This window comes from Apodemus sylvaticus, chromosome 4 (genome assembly GCF_947179515.1).
Source record: "Apodemus sylvaticus chromosome 4, mApoSyl1.1, whole genome shotgun sequence".
NCBI classification, from domain to species: domain Eukaryota; kingdom Metazoa; phylum Chordata; class Mammalia; order Rodentia; family Muridae; genus Apodemus; species Apodemus sylvaticus.
The window spans coordinates 61,708,875-61,727,739 of NC_067475.1; the positions used below are offsets into that span (position 1 = coordinate 61,708,875).

At 48.6% G+C, this 18,865-nt stretch overlaps 1 protein-coding gene across 1 annotated transcript in view; it reads left to right on the forward strand.

The window, feature by feature from the left end:
- The first annotated feature begins 1,618 nt into the window (after window positions 1-1,618).
- The window catches only part of Vangl1 (VANGL planar cell polarity protein 1), a 49,254-nt gene continuing 32,007 nt past the window's right edge, over window positions 1,619-18,865 (forward strand). Inside the window, exons 1-3 of the mRNA XM_052179626.1 lie at window positions 1,619-1,722; window positions 9,577-9,761; window positions 17,690-17,828. Coding sequence (XP_052035586.1) covers window positions 9,691-9,761; window positions 17,690-17,828 — 210 coding nt within the window. The 5' untranslated portion in view covers window positions 1,619-1,722; window positions 9,577-9,690. The remainder of the gene's footprint in view (window positions 1,723-9,576; window positions 9,762-17,689; window positions 17,829-18,865) is intronic.

The window sequence follows — 18,865 nt, forward strand, 5'->3', positions numbered from 1 at the left end:
AACTTTTCAACTCCGAAACTCAAGTTCATGGGGTGAAAACAAATAGTAGATGGCACTTTGATGTGAACTTATTATTTACAACATTTTGGGCTATCCTTCTCCCCCAACCCCTCTAGAAGGCATTGCATTAGAAGGTTACTCAATCTAATCACCCAAAGCAAGCTGGAATCCCATTCCATGGAAATTCATTGTGGGTCTTCATAGTCCACGAGGCTCCCCAGGAACCTCACACTTGAACTGGGATGTCTTGCTCTGCTTTAATTGCGAAGGTTCTAAATGGTAAGAGGAATGAGACTCCATTTCCAGACTTCTGCACCCACCTTAGCAGCTAAGCAAGTTGGACAGACAGCCATATTTACCTGAAGAAATGGGTTGCTGGAGTCTAGATCTGCTCTCTGGAGTCACTGAGAGGTTGCAGTTTCAGGTAGGTGTGGATGGCAAGGCCAGTGGAGTGTGGAACATCATGCTGCCACCGTGAACATCTGGGTGTACTTAGAAGGACGAGGCCTGGATGGTGGAGAAAATGGAATATAAAAGAATTAGAAAAAAGCACACAGTGCAGAGTGAGGGCTTCCCGAGGCTACAGGTTCCCAAACAAGGCTACTTCACAAAGAGCCTGCGTTTCTCAAGACCAAATCACCGCCCAGCATTCCTGCAAACAAACTGCAAATTCAGCACTTCCTGCGGTGTGTGCCTTCGCGGGAGCAGTTTGTCATGGCAGCTGTAGATCTGTCATTCTGGGCACGGATTCTATTACAACTAAGAAGGAAGGGTGAGAATATTCACAAAAACAGTTGCCAACTGCTCAGCACTTTCTATAACTCTCATTTCAATCCCTCAAGGACATTAGAGTCCTCACCACTATCCGGACAAGGAAACGAAGCTTAGTGAGAATCGGTCTGGAACTTTCAGCTCTCTGCCTTCAGAGATGCGCTCTAAAGACTGGCAGTTTCCAGTAGACCAGGAGAGCAGAGGCATGTCTGCTCTGGTAGAAGAGGGCCAGGGAGAAGCTGCTGTAGGACTGTGGGCGTTGGTGGTTACTGGTTAGGTCATCTTTTGTGCTACATTGGAGTTTAAGTATATTTTGTGTGATGAAAAATGTATGAGTTGGGGGAAGGGGTAGAAATTGGTTCCTGAGCCATGTGAATATGCGTGTTGGAGCTTTTAATGATAGCAAACAATGAAAAGGTGTGGATTCTATGCGCAACTGTGTGTGTGTGTGTAAGATCTTGGGGGTATATTGGGGTGCTGACTGGGGAGACATCAACCCCTTCGTCATGTGTTTAGGAATTCAGCATGAGGTTTGTTGGACTGTGTGTTAGTGGGTCCACATGGGAGAGGAGATGTCATTCCCCGGCCAGGCTCTGTGTGTGTGTGTGTGTGTGTGTGTGTGTGTGTGTGTGTGTGTGTGTGTGTGAGTGTGTGTGTATGTGTGTGAGAGAGTGAGTGTGTGTGTGTGTGTGTGTGCCCTGCCCCGCCCTCCGCTGCAGGTGGGCCGGGCCGGCCGCAGGGCCCGCAGCGCTTGCAGCTCTTGGCTGGCGGCCGCGCCGGGCTAGCAGGGCTGGGCTGGGGCTGCGGGGCGGCGCCGGGACAGGAAGCGGAAAGCAGCAGAGAGCAGCGGCCGCGGCCGGGCTGTGCCTCCACTGCAGCCCAGCGCAGGCCGCGGAGCCGGGGCGCTGCAGCCGAGAGCGCGGGCGTGGAACGCGGCGGGCCGGCGCCGGGGTGAGTCCCGTGAGAGGCGGGCGCGGCGCGGCGGCAGGGGATTGAGCTGGGTGGGAGGTCAGGCCCAACTACGGTGTCCCTGCTCCCCAGAAGTCCGATCGGAGTCCGGGGCCTCGGACCGGGAGACCCCTGGGCTCCTCCGGGTCGTGCTTCCCGAGGCGCGAGTCCAACCATCCCTGCCCCTGGCTCTCTCCGCTCCATTCCACTGCTTGGAGTCCTAGGGCAGCTTGCGCTACCTCGGACGCTCCTTTGCCCTCTCTGGCCTTTGGAGTGCGCCCCTGAGTGCGCGTGCCGGGGTGGCGGCCGGGGAATGACGGCATGTCGGAGGCAACCAGTGGCTGGACGCGCTTTACAGGGCAGAACGCGCTCGGGGTCCCTGCCAGGGCCCGGGGTCAACTGGCCGGTCTTCGGGCACAGGAACCGAGCCGGCTTGTGTTTCCAACCTCACTTACAAAACCGCAGCCGGGGAGGCCTGGGGGGCGCGACCCGCTGCGCATCGCGGAGCGCAACAGGCAGGTAGTTTACTTTCAAAAGCGCCGGGGCGGAGCAGAGGCGTGCGGCTATTCCCAGCCAAAGAAGGAGTCCCTGTCCTGGGCAACCTCGCCGCGCCCGGCAGTCTTCGACACCAGTAAAACCTTATTTCATCCTGCAGCCATTGAACTGCCCCCAAGCAGCGCGCCCAAAGAAGTGTGAAGCTTTATAAAAATTTAAAAGCGTTGGTGGTGGAAGCAGGAATGGGGGCGGAACCGTAGCCTGGTGGCTCAGTGATGAGTAGGGGAGAGGTGGAGACGGGCAGTCTCAATTTTCATGTCTCCAAACCTGGTGTGATGCCCAGACCGCGAAGATGAGCTCCTTCTGAAGCTCTTGGAGAGGAGGCAGGGCTCTTTATCCTGATGGTTGTGTGGTTGGCGCGTGCGTTAGTTTGAACCCATTTGAGGGTACTGTGGTCAGGATGCGTGCGTCCTTACAGGCTATTTCCAAAAGCTAGCTGTGAAGACTAGTGTTTTCACTGACATGTTTATACATTTTACAGGGTTTCCTGAAAAATATTATAAATTATGTCACCAATCAACAATACTAATTAGCCTTCTCCTTCTAGTGGGCGTGTTGATTACACTCCTAGGCTCTCTAAGTGCCATGGCAGAGACCGGCTGAACCCTGGGAGGCATAATTAGCCATTTTATGTAACCACTAATTAGAGTTTTTAGAATTGAATTAAATCAGTGTGATATAGTTGGGGCTTTGATGTGTGGGAGGAAACTGTTTTATTCTACATTTCAAAGAAATATCCCGGAGCATTTAGCATATCTAAAGGTTGGCGACTCCCACTATGATTAGCCAAAACACCCAGTGTGAAATTTTCAGTTGCTGACAGTGTGACTTGGTGGCAACTTCATTTGTAAGTAAAATGAAAGAATTGTGAGTGTCATATTTTTGAGACTGCCTGCCAAGTCTCAGAAAAGTTTTTATTGTCTTATTTCTTGAGCAATAGGATAAAACCATAAAGGAAATTGAAAAGTTTCCTTACCAAGCAACAATTCCATGACACTGTCTGTTGAAGAATTAACGTGTTGAGTGTGGCAAGTACTCTTTATCCCCTCGATGTTTACCCAACGACACACCTTGCATTTCATCCGCTGTAGTTTGGGTTGGATGGGGGCCTCACCACGTTGATTAATAATCCTAGGTCTCACCTGGGCTGGAGGCTGCTGGAGCTTAATTTCCTTTCTCCTTAAAGTCCCCCCCCCCCACAGTCTCCCTTCTGCTGAGTCTATGAGTGGGAGTCTAAAGGAAAGGCAGGATTCTTTGTGAGGTTATATGTGGTTTGGAACAATTCACTATTGTTGCCTGCCTCTTCTCTAAGTAAACAAACAATTCTGGTAATTGCTACATAGCTTTCAGTTTTCCATGCTCTCTGAAATCAGTCTCCTGAAGGTTAAAGCCCTAGGGGGGCACTTGCTCCTGTGTCTGACCTTGTTCCCTTAATTGTGCCATAACTTTCAGTTTTGTCTCCTTTAAAGATTTGTTCTGAAGATTGGGATATTTCATGGCAAGTGATTTCAGTCTTAACAGACTTGATGAAGGACTGTGAGTGCCACCATTTCTGTGGAATGAGCTAACTGTGGCCAGTTAACTGTGCCACTTGGCATGTGGAGGGCAAGATGCAGTGGCTATGGCTGGACTGTTTCTGATAGGCTAGTCCTCCTGGAGGCAGAAGCAAACTGCCTGCATCCTCTGCTGCTCCGTCTCCACCCTCTGCCTCCAAATCCCACTCGAGCCCCATGGGATGTGTGGTGGAAACCAGGTCTGTGTCTGAAGCTTCAGAATCTACTAGGGGCTTTGCTTGAAAAGAAATAGCCATCATAGATACAGTAACCACTCACTGCTCTTCAGCAATCTTTATCCAGCTGACAGGGATGTTCCAGAGGTAGTGAATGACTCAGGCCAATAGCAGTGAGTCTGGGAATGTGAGTTGAATCATTGGCAAACCAGGTAAAATGAGGCTGGCATTTTCTCTCCTGGTAAACAGTGGCCTGTAGCTGTATACCTTAAAGAGCTGTGTTGTTCCAGGTTTCTGAGCCCTGCAGAGCCTCACATCACAGACTTGGATAATGCTTTATGATTTGCACTTGGCAAGTTCAGGCTTTGTCAGAGGATGGGTCTCTGTACCATCTTTACTAACCCGAGACCCACCAAGAAAATGCGCATATGTGATTCTCTGGACCCCTTGTGCAGTAACTTTCTGCCTTCCCAGGCAGAGGCCCTTTAATTAATAGCTCTACATGGAGCTGTTGATGTTTTTATAACTTCCTTTCCATAAAAGTTAGCTTACATTTACCATGGTCATTATCATAACCTGTTATTTCCCATATATATACACATACATGTGTGTGTGTGTGTGTGTGTGTGTTTGTTTCTGTTTTTCTTTCAAGTAGGAGTTGTGTGTTTTAGGGGAAGACTCTCCTTGGGTCACTGGCTATCAGCTTATTTTAGTACAGGGTGATAGGGGAAATTAATCTCAAACTGTGAGATGCTCTCTCATCAGTGTTCCACATCAGGCTGTGTGGTTTGGCGTACTCTGGTCCAGTCAGACTGGAGCAGGATGCTCTTGAGCATTAGCTGAAACAATGGTGCCGGTCTTCCATGAGCACATCTGGACTATATGTTCTGTTACTGAATAAGCTGAGCATTGTATCAGCAGTGCTGCTTTGTTCTGGATAGTTCTGAAATCTTCATTTTATCTACCCTCTGCGAGCTTTCTTCTATGGTGAAGTCATGCCTCTGTGTCCTGAGATAGTCAAGACTTTTCTTTTCTTTTCTTTTCTTTTCTTTTCTTTTCTTTTTTCCTTTCCTTTCCTTTTCTCTTTTCTTCTCTTCCCTTCCCTTCCTCTTCCTTCCTTCCTTCCTTCCTTCCTTCCTTCCTTCCTTCCTTTCTGCAAGTATTTATTAGGTGCCTCTTGTTTTCCAGCAGCCAGGGAGACAGAAAGGACTGTGGTCCCTGCACCCTAGGAGCCTCTTCAGAGCCTGATGCTCGATAATCAATAATCACACAAGTGAGCGTGTGACTTTGTGGAGCTCAGGGCAGGGAGAATGCAGGAGGTGGGCTGGCCAGATGTGAACTAGAGGGTCAGCAAGGGCTCTCCAAAAGAAGTATGTTCGAATGGAGCGGCATTAGCCAAATGGTTCCTGTGGAGAATGAGCCTCAGCACATGCACTGGGCTGGGCTCAGGTCCTGAGGCTGGGAAGAACCAGGCCTTTGGAATTGGAACAGCTGGCAAGACTGTTGATCAAAGATTCTGTGTTTTAAAGTTCAGGGGATACCATGGGAGGATTTGAAGCAAGGAGGTTAGGTCAGCCTGGCTGTTTCCCCACCTGACCAAACACATACGGGTCCTGTGAGGGGCCAGTGCCAACACACCTGCAGGTTCTAGGATTGCCTGTGTTCTCTCCTGCCTGTCTGGATCCCATTCCTGCCTCAGCCACAAGTCCTTAGCTTGCTATCCAGGGAAATTGATTTCTTTTCCATACTTGATTGTCTTTGCTAATAAAGGTAAACATTCTGACCCTGTCAGGAGTTGTATTAGTTTCTTCTAAGTGCCTCCTCACAGAGATAAGCATTAGGATAATGTATCTTTACTAACTCAAATGGGAGCCCTTACCTGAGCCCAAGCCCTTTCTAGAATAAGTTCACCCTGCCTTTTATTAGTTTACTTCCTGGTGCTTCCACCAGATTTTAGATGAGGCAAGATTGGTAACCATGGTGAAAGGGAGGACTAGGCTCTGTGTGGACCAGGGCAGGCGATGTTCTCTAGGCTATCCTCTGTTGTTGTGAACTGGGAGAGGGTGGGGAGGACCTGAGGACAAGCAGAGCCCAGTGGCAGTGGGATGCATGGATAAACAGGAGATGTTCAAAACAGCAGAGTGGGTCCGTCTACTGGACAAGATGGCGGCATCACTGGAAGTGGATGTTGGAAAGATTAAGCCAGAGCACAAGGAGTGGCTGTGGGCAGAGCTAAACGGATGGAAAAAGGAGCATTTGGTTCCCGTTATGTTCAGAATATTTGGGGGAGGGGCCATTCCTTCTGACTAGGGAATTTATCCCCGAAGATGGAGAAGAAGAGGGTGTGCCTTGATTGCTAAGGGATAACTTGATACAGGGATGGAGGAAGGAATGCTGGAGGAGAAGGAACAGCATGCATGCCATCAGGCTAGTCAGCAAAGCTTGACGAGGGTGGGGGGAGCGCCTCAGTTGACCCATCTCCCTAGCACTGCTGAGCAGGGTCTGGGGCTGGCTACTCATTAAATATGGAGGCAAATCAGTGGGGTACTAAGGGCCTGCAGAGAGAGGGAGAGGATGTGACATTCAGGTGTGAGTCCAGCCAGCATCCCGCCAACTTAGAGCTTCTTCAGTGGCTGTGAAAAGATGAAGGATATAGTGGTGATAGGGAGGGAGGGATCATACACACAGATTCCCCCTCGCTGGTGAGTATAGACTGAACTGTAGGGGAGAACCATCTAGAGCAGGCATTATAGGCGGAGGGGCAGAAACACACGTCAGGATGAGAGCGGTTAATTCTGAGTCTAGAGAAGAACAATCGGTTTGACACCTGAAGAAGGTGCCAAGCCTTGGAATCTGCAGGTCTACCAGGAGTCCGGCTATTGGCTATCAAGGAAGGAAGATTGTGTCATGCTTTGTCCCTGTATCCTGACTGTACCTCCTCAGGCTGGTTGTCTGCCAGCCAGAAGGCCAGTGAGAACAGAGCGCAGGCCAGAGCAGAAAGGAAGGCAGAGCTTAGAGTGCCGAAAGCTCACTGAATGGCCGTGGAAAGGCCTGGGAGACAGGAGGAGGAGGAGGACTAGGCAGACTGGGCTCAGGAGCCAAGCTAAGGTTCTGAGAGACGCCTGCTTAGTTTCATGTTTAGTCTTTATAATCACCCCTTCCTCCCAAGCAGGCTGCTGGCCTTTCTTTTACTGGGTGGAAAATCCACAGCTCTGAGAGATTAAACTGCCTAGTTCCAGTACACAGCTGGTGAATGAGCAGGCAGCCTCAGGGCAGCCCCCCCACCCCATCCTGCCCACAGCAGGTGAACCTTGGGTGGGATGGCCTAGCGGGAGGTGCCACCCCTCCACCCTGCCGCTCTCTAAGCTTTCCCTTTGCTGAGAAAGACAAGGAGATCAGGGAGTTTAGAAACCACCAGAGAGACCACCCACTTTTATTTACCCGGTGCCTGTGGTGCCCATGCTGGGTACTGTCACCACTGCCAGCTCTTACAGTCATCAAAGCACTCCTGATGCTCACATTTTACAGATGGGACTTCAAAGACATCGCATCATTCGACTGAGGTCCTAGAGATAGGAAGTGAGTCAAGTCTGCGTCTCTTTATAGCTTGACCCTGGAAGATGGTGGCCGGTGCTTGTATTCCTGATCAACAAGTGAGCAGACTGAGATTCAAGAAAGTGGGGAAGGAAGGGGCTGGTCTTCACTGGTGGCTCCGCCTGGGCTGGACCCCAGGCCTCCCCGTGGCTAGGCTTCTGCTCTTAAAGGCTGAAGGCTGTTAAGTAATAACCTGAGAGGGAGAAGGGGGCCTAGGGTTGGAGGAGAAATGGGACAAGGGCCATCAAATGGAAACCAGCCACCAGCAGGGCCGAGGAAAGCAGCTTGTTCTGTCATAGCTCTGCGGCCTTAGCACTCCTGCGCAGCGTCTCCTGGCCACTCAGAACCCTGGATAGGAAATGGATGGATGAGTGCACGGTGGCCTTTGGAGCTAACTCCATGATTATCATTTCTTGCAAATATGTGCTAATTAGGGCACAGCTGGACCATGTTTCCTACCTATTCTTTGGGTTAAGGGACCTTTCATTGTTTCTAGCATTGGATCCCAATAGATAGTGTTATGTTTTTCCTTGAAGAATTAGTGTTCTGAGATAAATTCCTAAGTCACAAGTTGAGACATCTAGGACAGGGTGAGTAAAGGGTCTCTTTAGAACCTTTTTTTCTCTTCACCTTGGAAGGAACAGAATACTACTTCTAGTCCCTGAACTGGTGTAACTGTGCTGATGAGACTTCCTGGCCCAGTTAAGGCTCCCAGTTTGAAATGTCTCCCTGCTATTGCTGGGGTCTGGGAACCGGAATTTCCTCCCACTTGGGGCAGGGGTGTGGCCTTTGCAATTCCTTTGTTTTCCTTCCCACTTATCTCTGGCTCTGTTTGCAGTTTTAGCCTCCAGGACCCTGCAGGGTGGGGAACCCTGTTGAGTGTAGAGCGGCTCTGGGAGAGCAGTTCAGAGAGAGGCAGAGCTGTAGAGCCGCTGACTCTCTGGAAGTGAAGGGCCAGCAGGAGAGGCTCCGGAATGCACTTGGAAGTGTTTCTAATTTATTTTTATTGCAGAGCAATATTAGAGGGAAGTGGGGAAGGACCTAGGACCTTGTAACTAATAAATCACTGTTGCTGATGTCCCCTGTGGTCCTGGTCTTTCCATAAGTTATTACATCATTGCAATGGTTCTGTAGATCCATTGGCTACCTGCAATCCCATATCCTGCTTATTAAAATCAGTTCTTTGTAATTGTCATTTTGTACAGATATGTGATATTTTCTTTGATTGGCTGAATCCTATTTTCCTCCAGCTATTTATTCCTCGGCTTGGGGAGGTGTTTGCATTGCTGCTGACTTTATATTATCATAGGCAGCAAGGCAACCATGGTGGTTGTTGAGTTTTAATTTTCGAAGATAAATTTCTAGGTGTTTTGGATTCTCAAAGAGATTAAGAAAAAGCAAATTGACTTTTGGAAATGATGGCCAAATTGCTGAGTAAGGGATTTATTTCCCTGGGTGTTGTTTTATAACTGATGGTTGCGGGTGAGGTTGGCATTTGTCTAGGGGTTGGTGTACTGCTCTACAGCCAAAGCCATGAGGGTAGAGTAAGGCTGTGCTCAGGAAATAAATGTCCCGATGCCCAGGTCTCCCCCAAATCTTCTTCCTCCTGTTGTTTGGGGTCCAGCTCCCTAGCACCCCGCTGGTCTCTCAGACACCTGCCAAGCTTGTTCCTGGGTGACTGGTGCATTGGGGGGTTTGACTTTTTTTTTTTCTAATACAGGGTTTCTCTGTGTAGCCCTGGCTGTCCTGGAACTCACTCTGTAGACCAGGGTTGCCTCGAACTCAGAAATCCACCTGCCTCTGCCTCCCAAGTGCTGGGATTAAAGGTGTGCGCCACCACCGCCCGGCTAAGGAGGTTTGGTTTTTATGCTTACCCCATATTCTGTAATAGGGATCCCAGAGGAGAGCTGGCTGTTGTTGGTTTATCTTTCAGCCCTTTGACTTTGAGGATCAATCTCTCCTTTTTCTCCTCTTTACAGAGTCCTTCTGAAGAGTAGTGTCTCTGTGTCCTACAAGGTCTTCAGAGCCAGTAGGTGAGACAGCACGTGGGAGAACGGCCCCTGCTCCTTCACCAGAGGAAGCCTGCCATTGCTATGGATACCGAATCTACGTATTCTGGATATTCCTACTACTCAAGCCATTCAAAAAAATCTCACAGACAAGGGTATGTAAGTGACCCATCACTCTATCCTTCTATGTAAGAGCGCCTGTGGGTTTGTAGGGCTTTCTGTTGGAGAAGCAGTTTTACAACAGCCCACCAAAGGGCTGAGGATGTCCACTGGTGAAAGAGAAGCCAAGCTGAAAGGGAAGTTGGTGTGCCTGGGGAATCACTATGCTGCCAATTTACAGTTTATAGCTGCCGTTAGAGTTGGTGGCCTTAACTTCTCACAATTGGTTTTAAATTAAAGTTTCCCTGGAAGTGGAAATGTTTCTCATTTCTAAGTAGTTCTTATAGGTGTCTGTTTTCTCTGAGCTTTATTGATACTGTAAATGGAAGTTAAAAAGCAGGTGTTAATTCCGAAGCTTCTGACTCCTGGTTATTAAGTATCCGCCCTTAGGGTATCTGGGACACACACACAAACCCACATACATACATGGACATGGGCACATATTCAAATACACACACACAGATACAACACATGGACATACATACACATGAACACACATGAACACACATCCACACATTCACAGATACACACACATATTCACGCACACACACATTGCTTGGCTTGGCTTCTGATTCTCTTTAACTCGTCTTCCAAGTGAATCAGAATTTGAAACCACTGTCCTGAGTGGAGGGGCCAAATTCCCCTTACTCTACCTGTGTTGATATACAGAGGGCCGAGTGCATTCTGAGGGGCAGAATGCTCTCCGAGTGGAGGAATAAATGGGTGCACGAGCAATAAATGATGAAACGGGTGGTACTAGACTATAGAGGGTACCCAATGAATGCGGTGTCTCCTCCTCTGTGAAATGGGTATAGGGATCCCCTCCTAGAACTGGAGAGGGCTGACTGAAATATACAGGGGAAATGATTAAGTTGGCCCCTAGGAGGAGGTCCCGCCCTTGTAGTTATGTAAATGTTATTTCCATTTCCAGTCTTGGTATTTCAGCACCTTTGTTCACAGGTAACAGCTGACCCCAGCTCAGAGGCCCAGCTGTGGCCACAGCTGTGTGCCCTGTGGAAGTGGTGGCTGTCTGGTGTTTGCTTCTCTCCGTGAGCAGATTACCATATAAGTAACTGTACCCAGAGTGAGATTTCAGAATAGGATGTATGTTTCATGGACTCTGCGTGGGTGGCCACACCTGGAGAGAAGGCTGCAAGTGTGTCCCAAGCTGCCAGGGGTGGGTGGCATCTTCAGGAGGGGGCTCTCGCAGTCATCACTGATGGATGGGGAGTTATACACTTAAACTTGATTTTTCTGTACAAATTTGTATTTTTGTATTTTTTTAAAGTGAAAGTGATAAGGTTCAGGCGCCTTTAATCCTAGCACTTAGCGGGCAGAGGCAAGCAGAGGTTTGTGAGCTGGAGGCCAGCCTGGGCTGCAGAGCAAGTAGAAAGTTCCAGGCCTGGCGGGCAGGGCCACACAATGTCTTTAAGACAATAAAGTGAGTGGAATAAAAGTGTAAAGGAAAACTCTTTAAAGATAACGCTCTCAGACACCACTGTTTTAAGGAAGTGGGCTTCTGTCTGGTTCTTTTAGAAATGTTGCTTGCTTTTCTAGTCATCCCTGAATTGTTTGTGTGCTTCAGCGAGGACAGAAGGCACTAGGCGTGAGGGCTTCAAGGGCAGGGGAGGAAAGCCTATAGTGACATTCTACAGTTCAGATTCCGGGAGAGCCCTGGTTTTAAAAACAATCACAGATTTTCATCAGTGGACGAACTTGACAGATTTATTATAAAATACCAGAAACAGCTGTTTTCAAATACCTGCTTTTTGGGCCTAACTGGAAAAAGCAGCTGGCTTACTGGGGTGTTGGCCTTCCTCTTCCAGGTGGTATGAGTAGGAATTTGGGTTTCCTTCGGAGCTGGGGGTGTGAAGGAAGGACGGCTTGCAGAATTCTGAATGGAGCCAGCTCTGGCTTCTGTCATCTGCATGCCCATCAAGACTTGCACACTTCGAGGCCCACCGCTGCTTGCTGCTGCTTCCCTGGACCTCCTGGGGACCCAGAAATGGATTCTCGAGTGCTGTTAGGGGAACCTTGAGAGACTATAACTTTCAATTAAGATGACATGCAGAACACTTAGTTCTGTCTTGATCCCTTGTGGAAAGAAAGTACTTGGCAAATGTTGGAGTTGGAGCTGAGGCTTTTAATCAATTGATCGGGAACGTTGCTCAGCGCCTACCAGGAGGAGGGCTGAGCGGAGGCCCTGCTTCTCGGCAGTTGATCAGGGAATATTGCTGAGTGCCTGTTCCAACTGGAGCGGAGTGAGGGGTTTGAGCTGTAGGGCTGCGTGCACACTTGGTGGATCTTTGAAGCCCCCAGGCCTCCTGTTGCGTTTGAGGGAGGACCACAGAGGTCATAAGAACTAGGGGCAAAGGTTGTATACACTCACAGTAGGTGCTGTGGAATGCATAGCAGGGCAAGAAGAGTATACAACAGTGCAGGAGCCCTTTGCAGGCTTGAACACAGGCTGCCTCGGGCATTTCTAGTCCCAGGAGTGCCCTGTGAAGGCTTCCCTGCTGTTTGATTTGTGGGGAGTTTAAATGGAGGAGTGGGAAGGAAAGGGACCTGGTCTTTTGGTAATTTTAGCACAGCTCCAACTCAGAAAGGACTAATGTAGTGCCTGGTTGACACTGATTGTCCTAGAGTCTTGGCCACCATCCAATCCTGTTTTCTGACAAAGGGGTCACTGATGCCTGCGGTCCCCAGAGAGTGTCCAGTTAGCTTTGTTGAGAGAGTACAGACTACAGCCAATCTGGTCTAACCTGTAATGTGCAGCAGCTGGAAACATTACACATCATTTGGGGAATACCTTCAAGGTCCCTCAGGGTCTCCCTGGCCCATAAGCAGGAGTTGGGAGCTCCTGTTTTATAGGTGATGAAACTGAGGCACAGAGAGGAACATAGTTCCCAGATACTGGCAGGCCAGGAAGACCTTTTGCAAGTCTCAGGCTTGTGGGCCCTGTGGAAGAGAATGCCACCTTTGAAGGGGAACGTGACTAATGTGCTATAAAATGCATTGTTCTAAAGGGCTGCCCGGGCAATGGCAGGCAGATTCCGAGGACTCAGAGCCTGTTTGTTCCACCCCCAGCTGGAGGACAGGTAGTGAGTGGGTGGTGGGGAGAGGAGGAAAGGGAGGAGTAACGAGGTGGGGGTGGGGGTGTCGGCTGGGAGGGAGGATGGCTTTCCCCATTTAGAAACAGACAGCAACAGAACCGGAGGAAATGGCCTGCCCAGGAAATGCTGACTGTAAGTAGGGACAGTGTGGGATTGCAGGCCTTCGGCTGGACTTGGAGGATGCAGAAGCTCGTGGAGGGTGGCGGTGGGGGCTCAGCTAGCAAATTACCTAAGTGATGGTGCATTTACCTGCGCACACAGTTGCCTCTTGCAAGCTGCAACTTGCTCTCCCCACCCTCTCATGCATGTGTATATTCTGTGCACAGATAATACTTATCTTTGCACTGACAGAATTATCTTTGCACTGATAGACTTATCTTTACTCCTGTGGGCCAAGGAAGCAGGAAGACAGATTTAGCGATAAAGATAGATTCCTATGGGTGACTAGGCTCCCCAGCTAAGGGCCCCCACGTGATCCTGACCACTTAGGCAGCTAAATCTTGGTTGTGTCCTAATGTTCCATTTATTGGTTTATTAAACCATTTACTCCCCCTGGACTCTTACTTATTCCTACACTCTTAGACACATCTTCATCACTGGGGAACCCTTTTCTAAGGTAGTGGGCAGACATAGATAAGTGTTCCTTGAACTTACATCATCAATTTGCTATTCCAAGCTGGCCTCAAATTCTGTGTGTCACTAAGGGTCACAGGTGTGTGCCATTAAGTCTGGTTTATGTGGTGTTGGGGATTGAACCCAGGGCTTCAGTGATGCTCTACTGACTGAGCCGTAGCTCCCTCCCCGTTACTGCCTCTGCAGCCACAGGGATGAGCGTTGGGGTATGTCCTGCAGCCAAATGACCTCTTAGGGGATTATAGTTCTACGGCTAGAAAGCACTGGATGGATGCATGACCAACAGTGTTTTTCTTGGACATCACTGCTAAGTCCTGGCTTGGCTTGGAGACCTGCCCAGAGCAGAACCTAACAGCAGTGATTTCTGTAACTGCCGCGTGCTGAGTCTCATTCCTTTCCACAGTGAGGGAGTACAAGGAGCCGCTCTCTTGATGCAGCGCTGCTAGGACCCTCATCATTCTGGGTTACCCTCAGTCAGGACGGCATGCTGTCCATGTCCATGCAATACTAAGACGAAAAGGGTTGTTTTCATGTATGTGTATGGGTCTGTGTAAGTGTCTTCAGGAGACGATGGAACCCAGGAACTGGAGTTACAGGTATTTGCCAGTCTCTGGATGTGGGGTCCTGGGAACAGAACTCAGATCCTCTAGGAGAGCAGTAAGCACTCTTAACTGCTGAGCCATCTCTCCAGCCTCACTATATTAATAATGACGCACTGTGGATTGTGCTGCTACACAGCTGAGCACCCATGATTTCGATGCCCTGCCATTCACAGGGTGTTTTATGTACACACAAACTTCTGAGTAGGAATTCCCACAGCCTCCCCAGAAACACGGGATGGGAAAGTCTTCGGGACCAATCCTTGCATCACCCGCATCCTGATGACCTGGGGGGCTGGTGAGACTATGTAGTTTCCTGTTATCTTCCTCAGAGACAAATCCTCTGAGGGCAGGGGCACCCAATCTCTGCACCTGGTGGTTTGTCTGCCCCAGAGGTCTGAGGAATGAGGACACTGACTGGAGGGGCAGGTGCTGGAGGCTGCAGTGTTCCGTGGCCTCCTATACAAATCGTTCTTACCTGGTTTACGCCAGGTGATATACAGGGAGCTGGGAGACAACGCTGTCTCGGATCCTGCATCCTGATGACCTTCAGATGCTGGCTGTTCCCATCTCAGTGTTCTTGGGTCCTTTAAGAACGCAGCTGGGTGACGCTGGGCAGAGGCGGTGCAGTCATTTCTAGTCCTGGTTGGGGCCCCCTGCTTTTCACCTCTGTGGTGTTCAAGAATCAGGAACTGGCATAAAGCAAAAGGATTTTGTTTCAGTAGAATCTTTGCTGTCACAGGATTTGACCTATGGGAATTTTCAATAGAGAACCAGGTTAGATAAGCATGTGACTAGGCCGATTGCCAACTGGAGTGACAAATGGCGAATCTTAGGGGAAGAGGAAGGGGCAGGAACATTCCAGGGCCATCCAGCTGGCTGCGGGTGGGACCTGGTGGATTAGTGGTTCTAGACCTAGCCTAAAACCCACTCTAAAGACTAACAAAGCTGGGAATAAGAATCGCCTACACTGCTTACTGTTGTGCACAGAGTCAGTACACACAGCTAAGGCTATCCATGGTCACAGCCAAGGGTGACCTCAAAGGCCTATTTCATAACTCTAGCAGTGAGACTGTATAGCCGTGTGAAGATGAGGACTAGGAATATTTGTTGGGGTTTTGTGTAAGCTCCACCCCACACCTACCTGGCAATGGCCGGGTATGCCCCGCCCCGGAGGTCTGGCCCACTATAAGAAGGGCTACTTGCTCCTCCTCTCTCTCTTTGCTCACCGCTCTCCCACACGCTTACCTCTCTGCCCCTGGGGCTCTTCCCCCCCACTAACTCCCATCCCCTATTCTGAATAAACTCTATTCTATACCATGTCCGTGTTCACTGACTCGACTCCCCTTCATTTATACTCCTTCAATATTGACTCTATGAAATCTCCAACTTTTAGATATTTAGGAAAGGAAGGGGACCAGTGTGGGGAGGGGGGTAAAGAAGGGTGAACATAATCAAAGTACATTATCTTTATGTATGAAAAATATCATAGTAGAATCTCATTGTTTTATATAATTATACATGCTACTTTTTTTGTGTTTTGCTTTGTTTTGGTTTTTTTTGTTATTTGTTTGTTTTTTTGTTGTTGTTGTTAGGTTTTTTTGTTTTTTTGTTTTTTTGGTTTTTTGGTTTTTTGATTTGGTTTTTTGAGACAGGGTTTCTCTGTATAGCCCTGGCTGTCCTGGAACTCACTCTGTAGACCAGGCTGGCCTCGAACTCAGAAATCTGCCTGCCTCTGCCTCCCAGAGTGCTGGGATTACAGGCGTGCGCCACCACGCCCAGCTCATATGCTAGTTTTTAAAAATCAATTTGTTGCTCAAAGTAGTGTCACTTAGTGGCTTTGAATAGAAATAGTGGCTTTGAATAGAAATAGTGGCAACAGATTTGGCATTAGTTCCTGTTCTGCTCCTTACCACAACTTTTGGAAGGTGCTTAAACCCTCTGAGCCTTAGTTTTCTCATCTGTGAGATGGGGCAGTAATACTGGCCTCAGAATCATTTGTTTGAATGGAATGGAGTTAATAGAGTCACATATGCAGCCAAGTGCTGTGTGAAGGGGCCGGGGAGGAGAGATTGCCGTCATCTGATACAGCTCTGGGTGAACAGTCAGATTCTCTGCTTATTTTACTGTCCCCCAGTTGCCTGTCTGGGAACCACACAGGGCTACCCAGAACACATCTATTTCTAGTTATCCAGCTAAGAATGGAGCTATTGTTGAAAAACTGTCTGCCACAGATCCTTTGTTCTTGGAAAGAATTATCCAGTGCTTATCCAAGGGAGGGGTTCCCGAGATAGGAGTCTGGCAATAGATCTGCCATGCAATAGGTTTGTTTTAGGGTTCATTGCTGCTGCTAAGTAGTAGGTTAGTAGGAGACAAGTGTGTAGTGGGGAAGAGGGTTTGGTAGTGTGCCCATTGTGTGTCCACGCCTCTTTTGTGTCCTTTTCTCCAGGACATCAAACTCTCTGGGATATCACACTCTCCTTCACAAAGTCCAGACACCATATTTTGCCATTGGCTCGTGATGGCTGCCGTACATTGGGCGCTCACTCCACGCCCCTGTCCTGAGCAATGCACTTTCCCTTGGGTATGTGGCATCCTGGCCCCCATTCCATTCCCCACAAAGGGAAACTTAGGTCAAGTGACCTGTGCAAGGTCACACATAGGAGTGCTTATTATCTGACTGAGGACAGGTGGGTATGGGAAAAGCTGATGTCAGGTCTCTCGTGGAGACAGGAGGCCAAGGCTTTGGCCACTGCAGGGCTGCCTCGGTGCCCCTCCCCTTTACTGCTTATTGACTAGCTGGTGACTTCTAGGCTTGGCCACTGTGGCTAATGCCTTTTGTAGTTTTAAGACTCAACAGCAGGGTGTCCTCCCCCTGTCTCTGGAAGACCACCCACGAAGTTCCTTTGGAGTGGAAGTACATACAGAAAGCCTGCTTTTCTTAGGTGGCCTGGGACACACGCCCCTTGGGAACCTTTGTATCACCTTCTTTGTTTCCATGGGTGTCTTTGAGCTTAGTCAAAACCCACAGAATGGCTTTCATGTTGAATTTGTAAGAAAGAAAAGTACAGGATTCTCTGTCCTGGTTTAGGATTTCCTTTCTTCTCTTCTTGTCCCAAACTGTAGGGTGATAATCATGTCCCAGATTTTTTTTTCCCTTTTCCTTTCTTTTTTTTTCAGATCGACATTTATGATACAGTGTAGTGTTTGTTCAATAAAAAACATTCCTAATTAGTTTAGGTGAATGATAACCAAATCCACTGAGTAATTTTTATGGTAAAATGTGCCTCAGCCATAGGCTTTCTAAAAATAGGCTCTGAAAAACTGTGACCTTTGTTGGTGGAGGAGCAGTAGTCTTTGTTTTGAAAATACTTGGTTGGGAAATTTAAGGCCCTACTCCTGGCAGGCTGTGGGTAGCTATGGATACAGTGTGAGGGGTGGGGTGAGGTATAGGAACAGAATTTTCCTAAAGTTAAAATACATTTTTTTTTTTTTTTTTTTTGGTGAGCTAGAGAGTCATTAACCTGGTGTAAGTCTAGTGTCTGATTATTGGATTATTCCCCCCAACCCCCTTTCCAGGGAAAGAACAAGAGAAAGACACAAATCACCGCGGAATAAAGATGGCAGAGGGTCGGAAAAGTCTGTCACCATCCAGGCTCCCACTGGAGAGCCCCTGCTGGCAAATGACTCTGCCCGCCCAGGCACCGAGGAAGTTCAGGTAAGGATCAAAGGCCCTGCCAGAAGGCAGGCAGCTCCGCAGCCGCTCCTCCCCAGCAAGTCCTCAGAAGTCTTGTTGCGCTAAGTTCACTTGGGTTTTTAATCTTCATTTTTTTCTAGCATCTTAATGAGTTTATCTACTTCTCTGGTTTTCTTGTTGGTTTAAGGACAACCTGTCCTACCCTTAAAGAGCTGGGGAGGTGGGGTCCTTTCTGTCGTGAGAAAGGTTAGCCTCCTTTGAATGGTGTTGGAAAGAAGCCAGCTTGACTGATGACAGGTCAGGAAAGGGAAAATTACAGGCAAGAGTCCCTGGAGACCCATTCCAAAATGGAGCAGGACTGGAGAGGGCAGGAGACTCCCTCAAAAGCAATTGACCAAACCAAAACAAAACAAAACAAACCAAAAAACAAAAAATGCACCATCAGAGAATGCTTAACATTGACTCAAAGAGACAGCCCAGAAACTAGGTCTATGAAAGAAATCAAGGCCCTGGTGTTCAGATGGCAAGATGGAAATCTGGTGAATCAGATAAGACCAAGTCAAAGATCGGGGCAGAAATACGTTCAGCAAACTTTGCAGTTAGTAGCGGTGGTCTTTGGGGTACACAGGCTGGGACTGGGACAAAACTGGAGAATGGACTTCCTCTGTCAAGATCCAGCAGCTTCTCTGGTCCAGACTGCAGCCACTCAGGACTGCATGAATTTGGGGTTGCTAGGCCTTGCATGTTTAAGTAATATTAGCATTAGGACTTCAAATAAAGTTAATCAGTTTTAAAATATCGACACTTTATTACTTAAAAAAAATAAAAGAAAGTTGTGTGGATTGTCTTTGAGTCGCAACTGTTGGGCAGCCTAGTTGACTTAAATAAGTGTGTGAGCTGTACTCAGAAGTATGTCTGCACTGCCCCCACCCCCATCTCCTGAAATGCGGCATGCCTGGCCTTGCCTCGTATAAACAAGGCAATGTAGGAATACACAGCTATAAAGATACAGGAACGGAGATAAGCATGTATCCGAGCACACCTGCAGGAGCCCACAG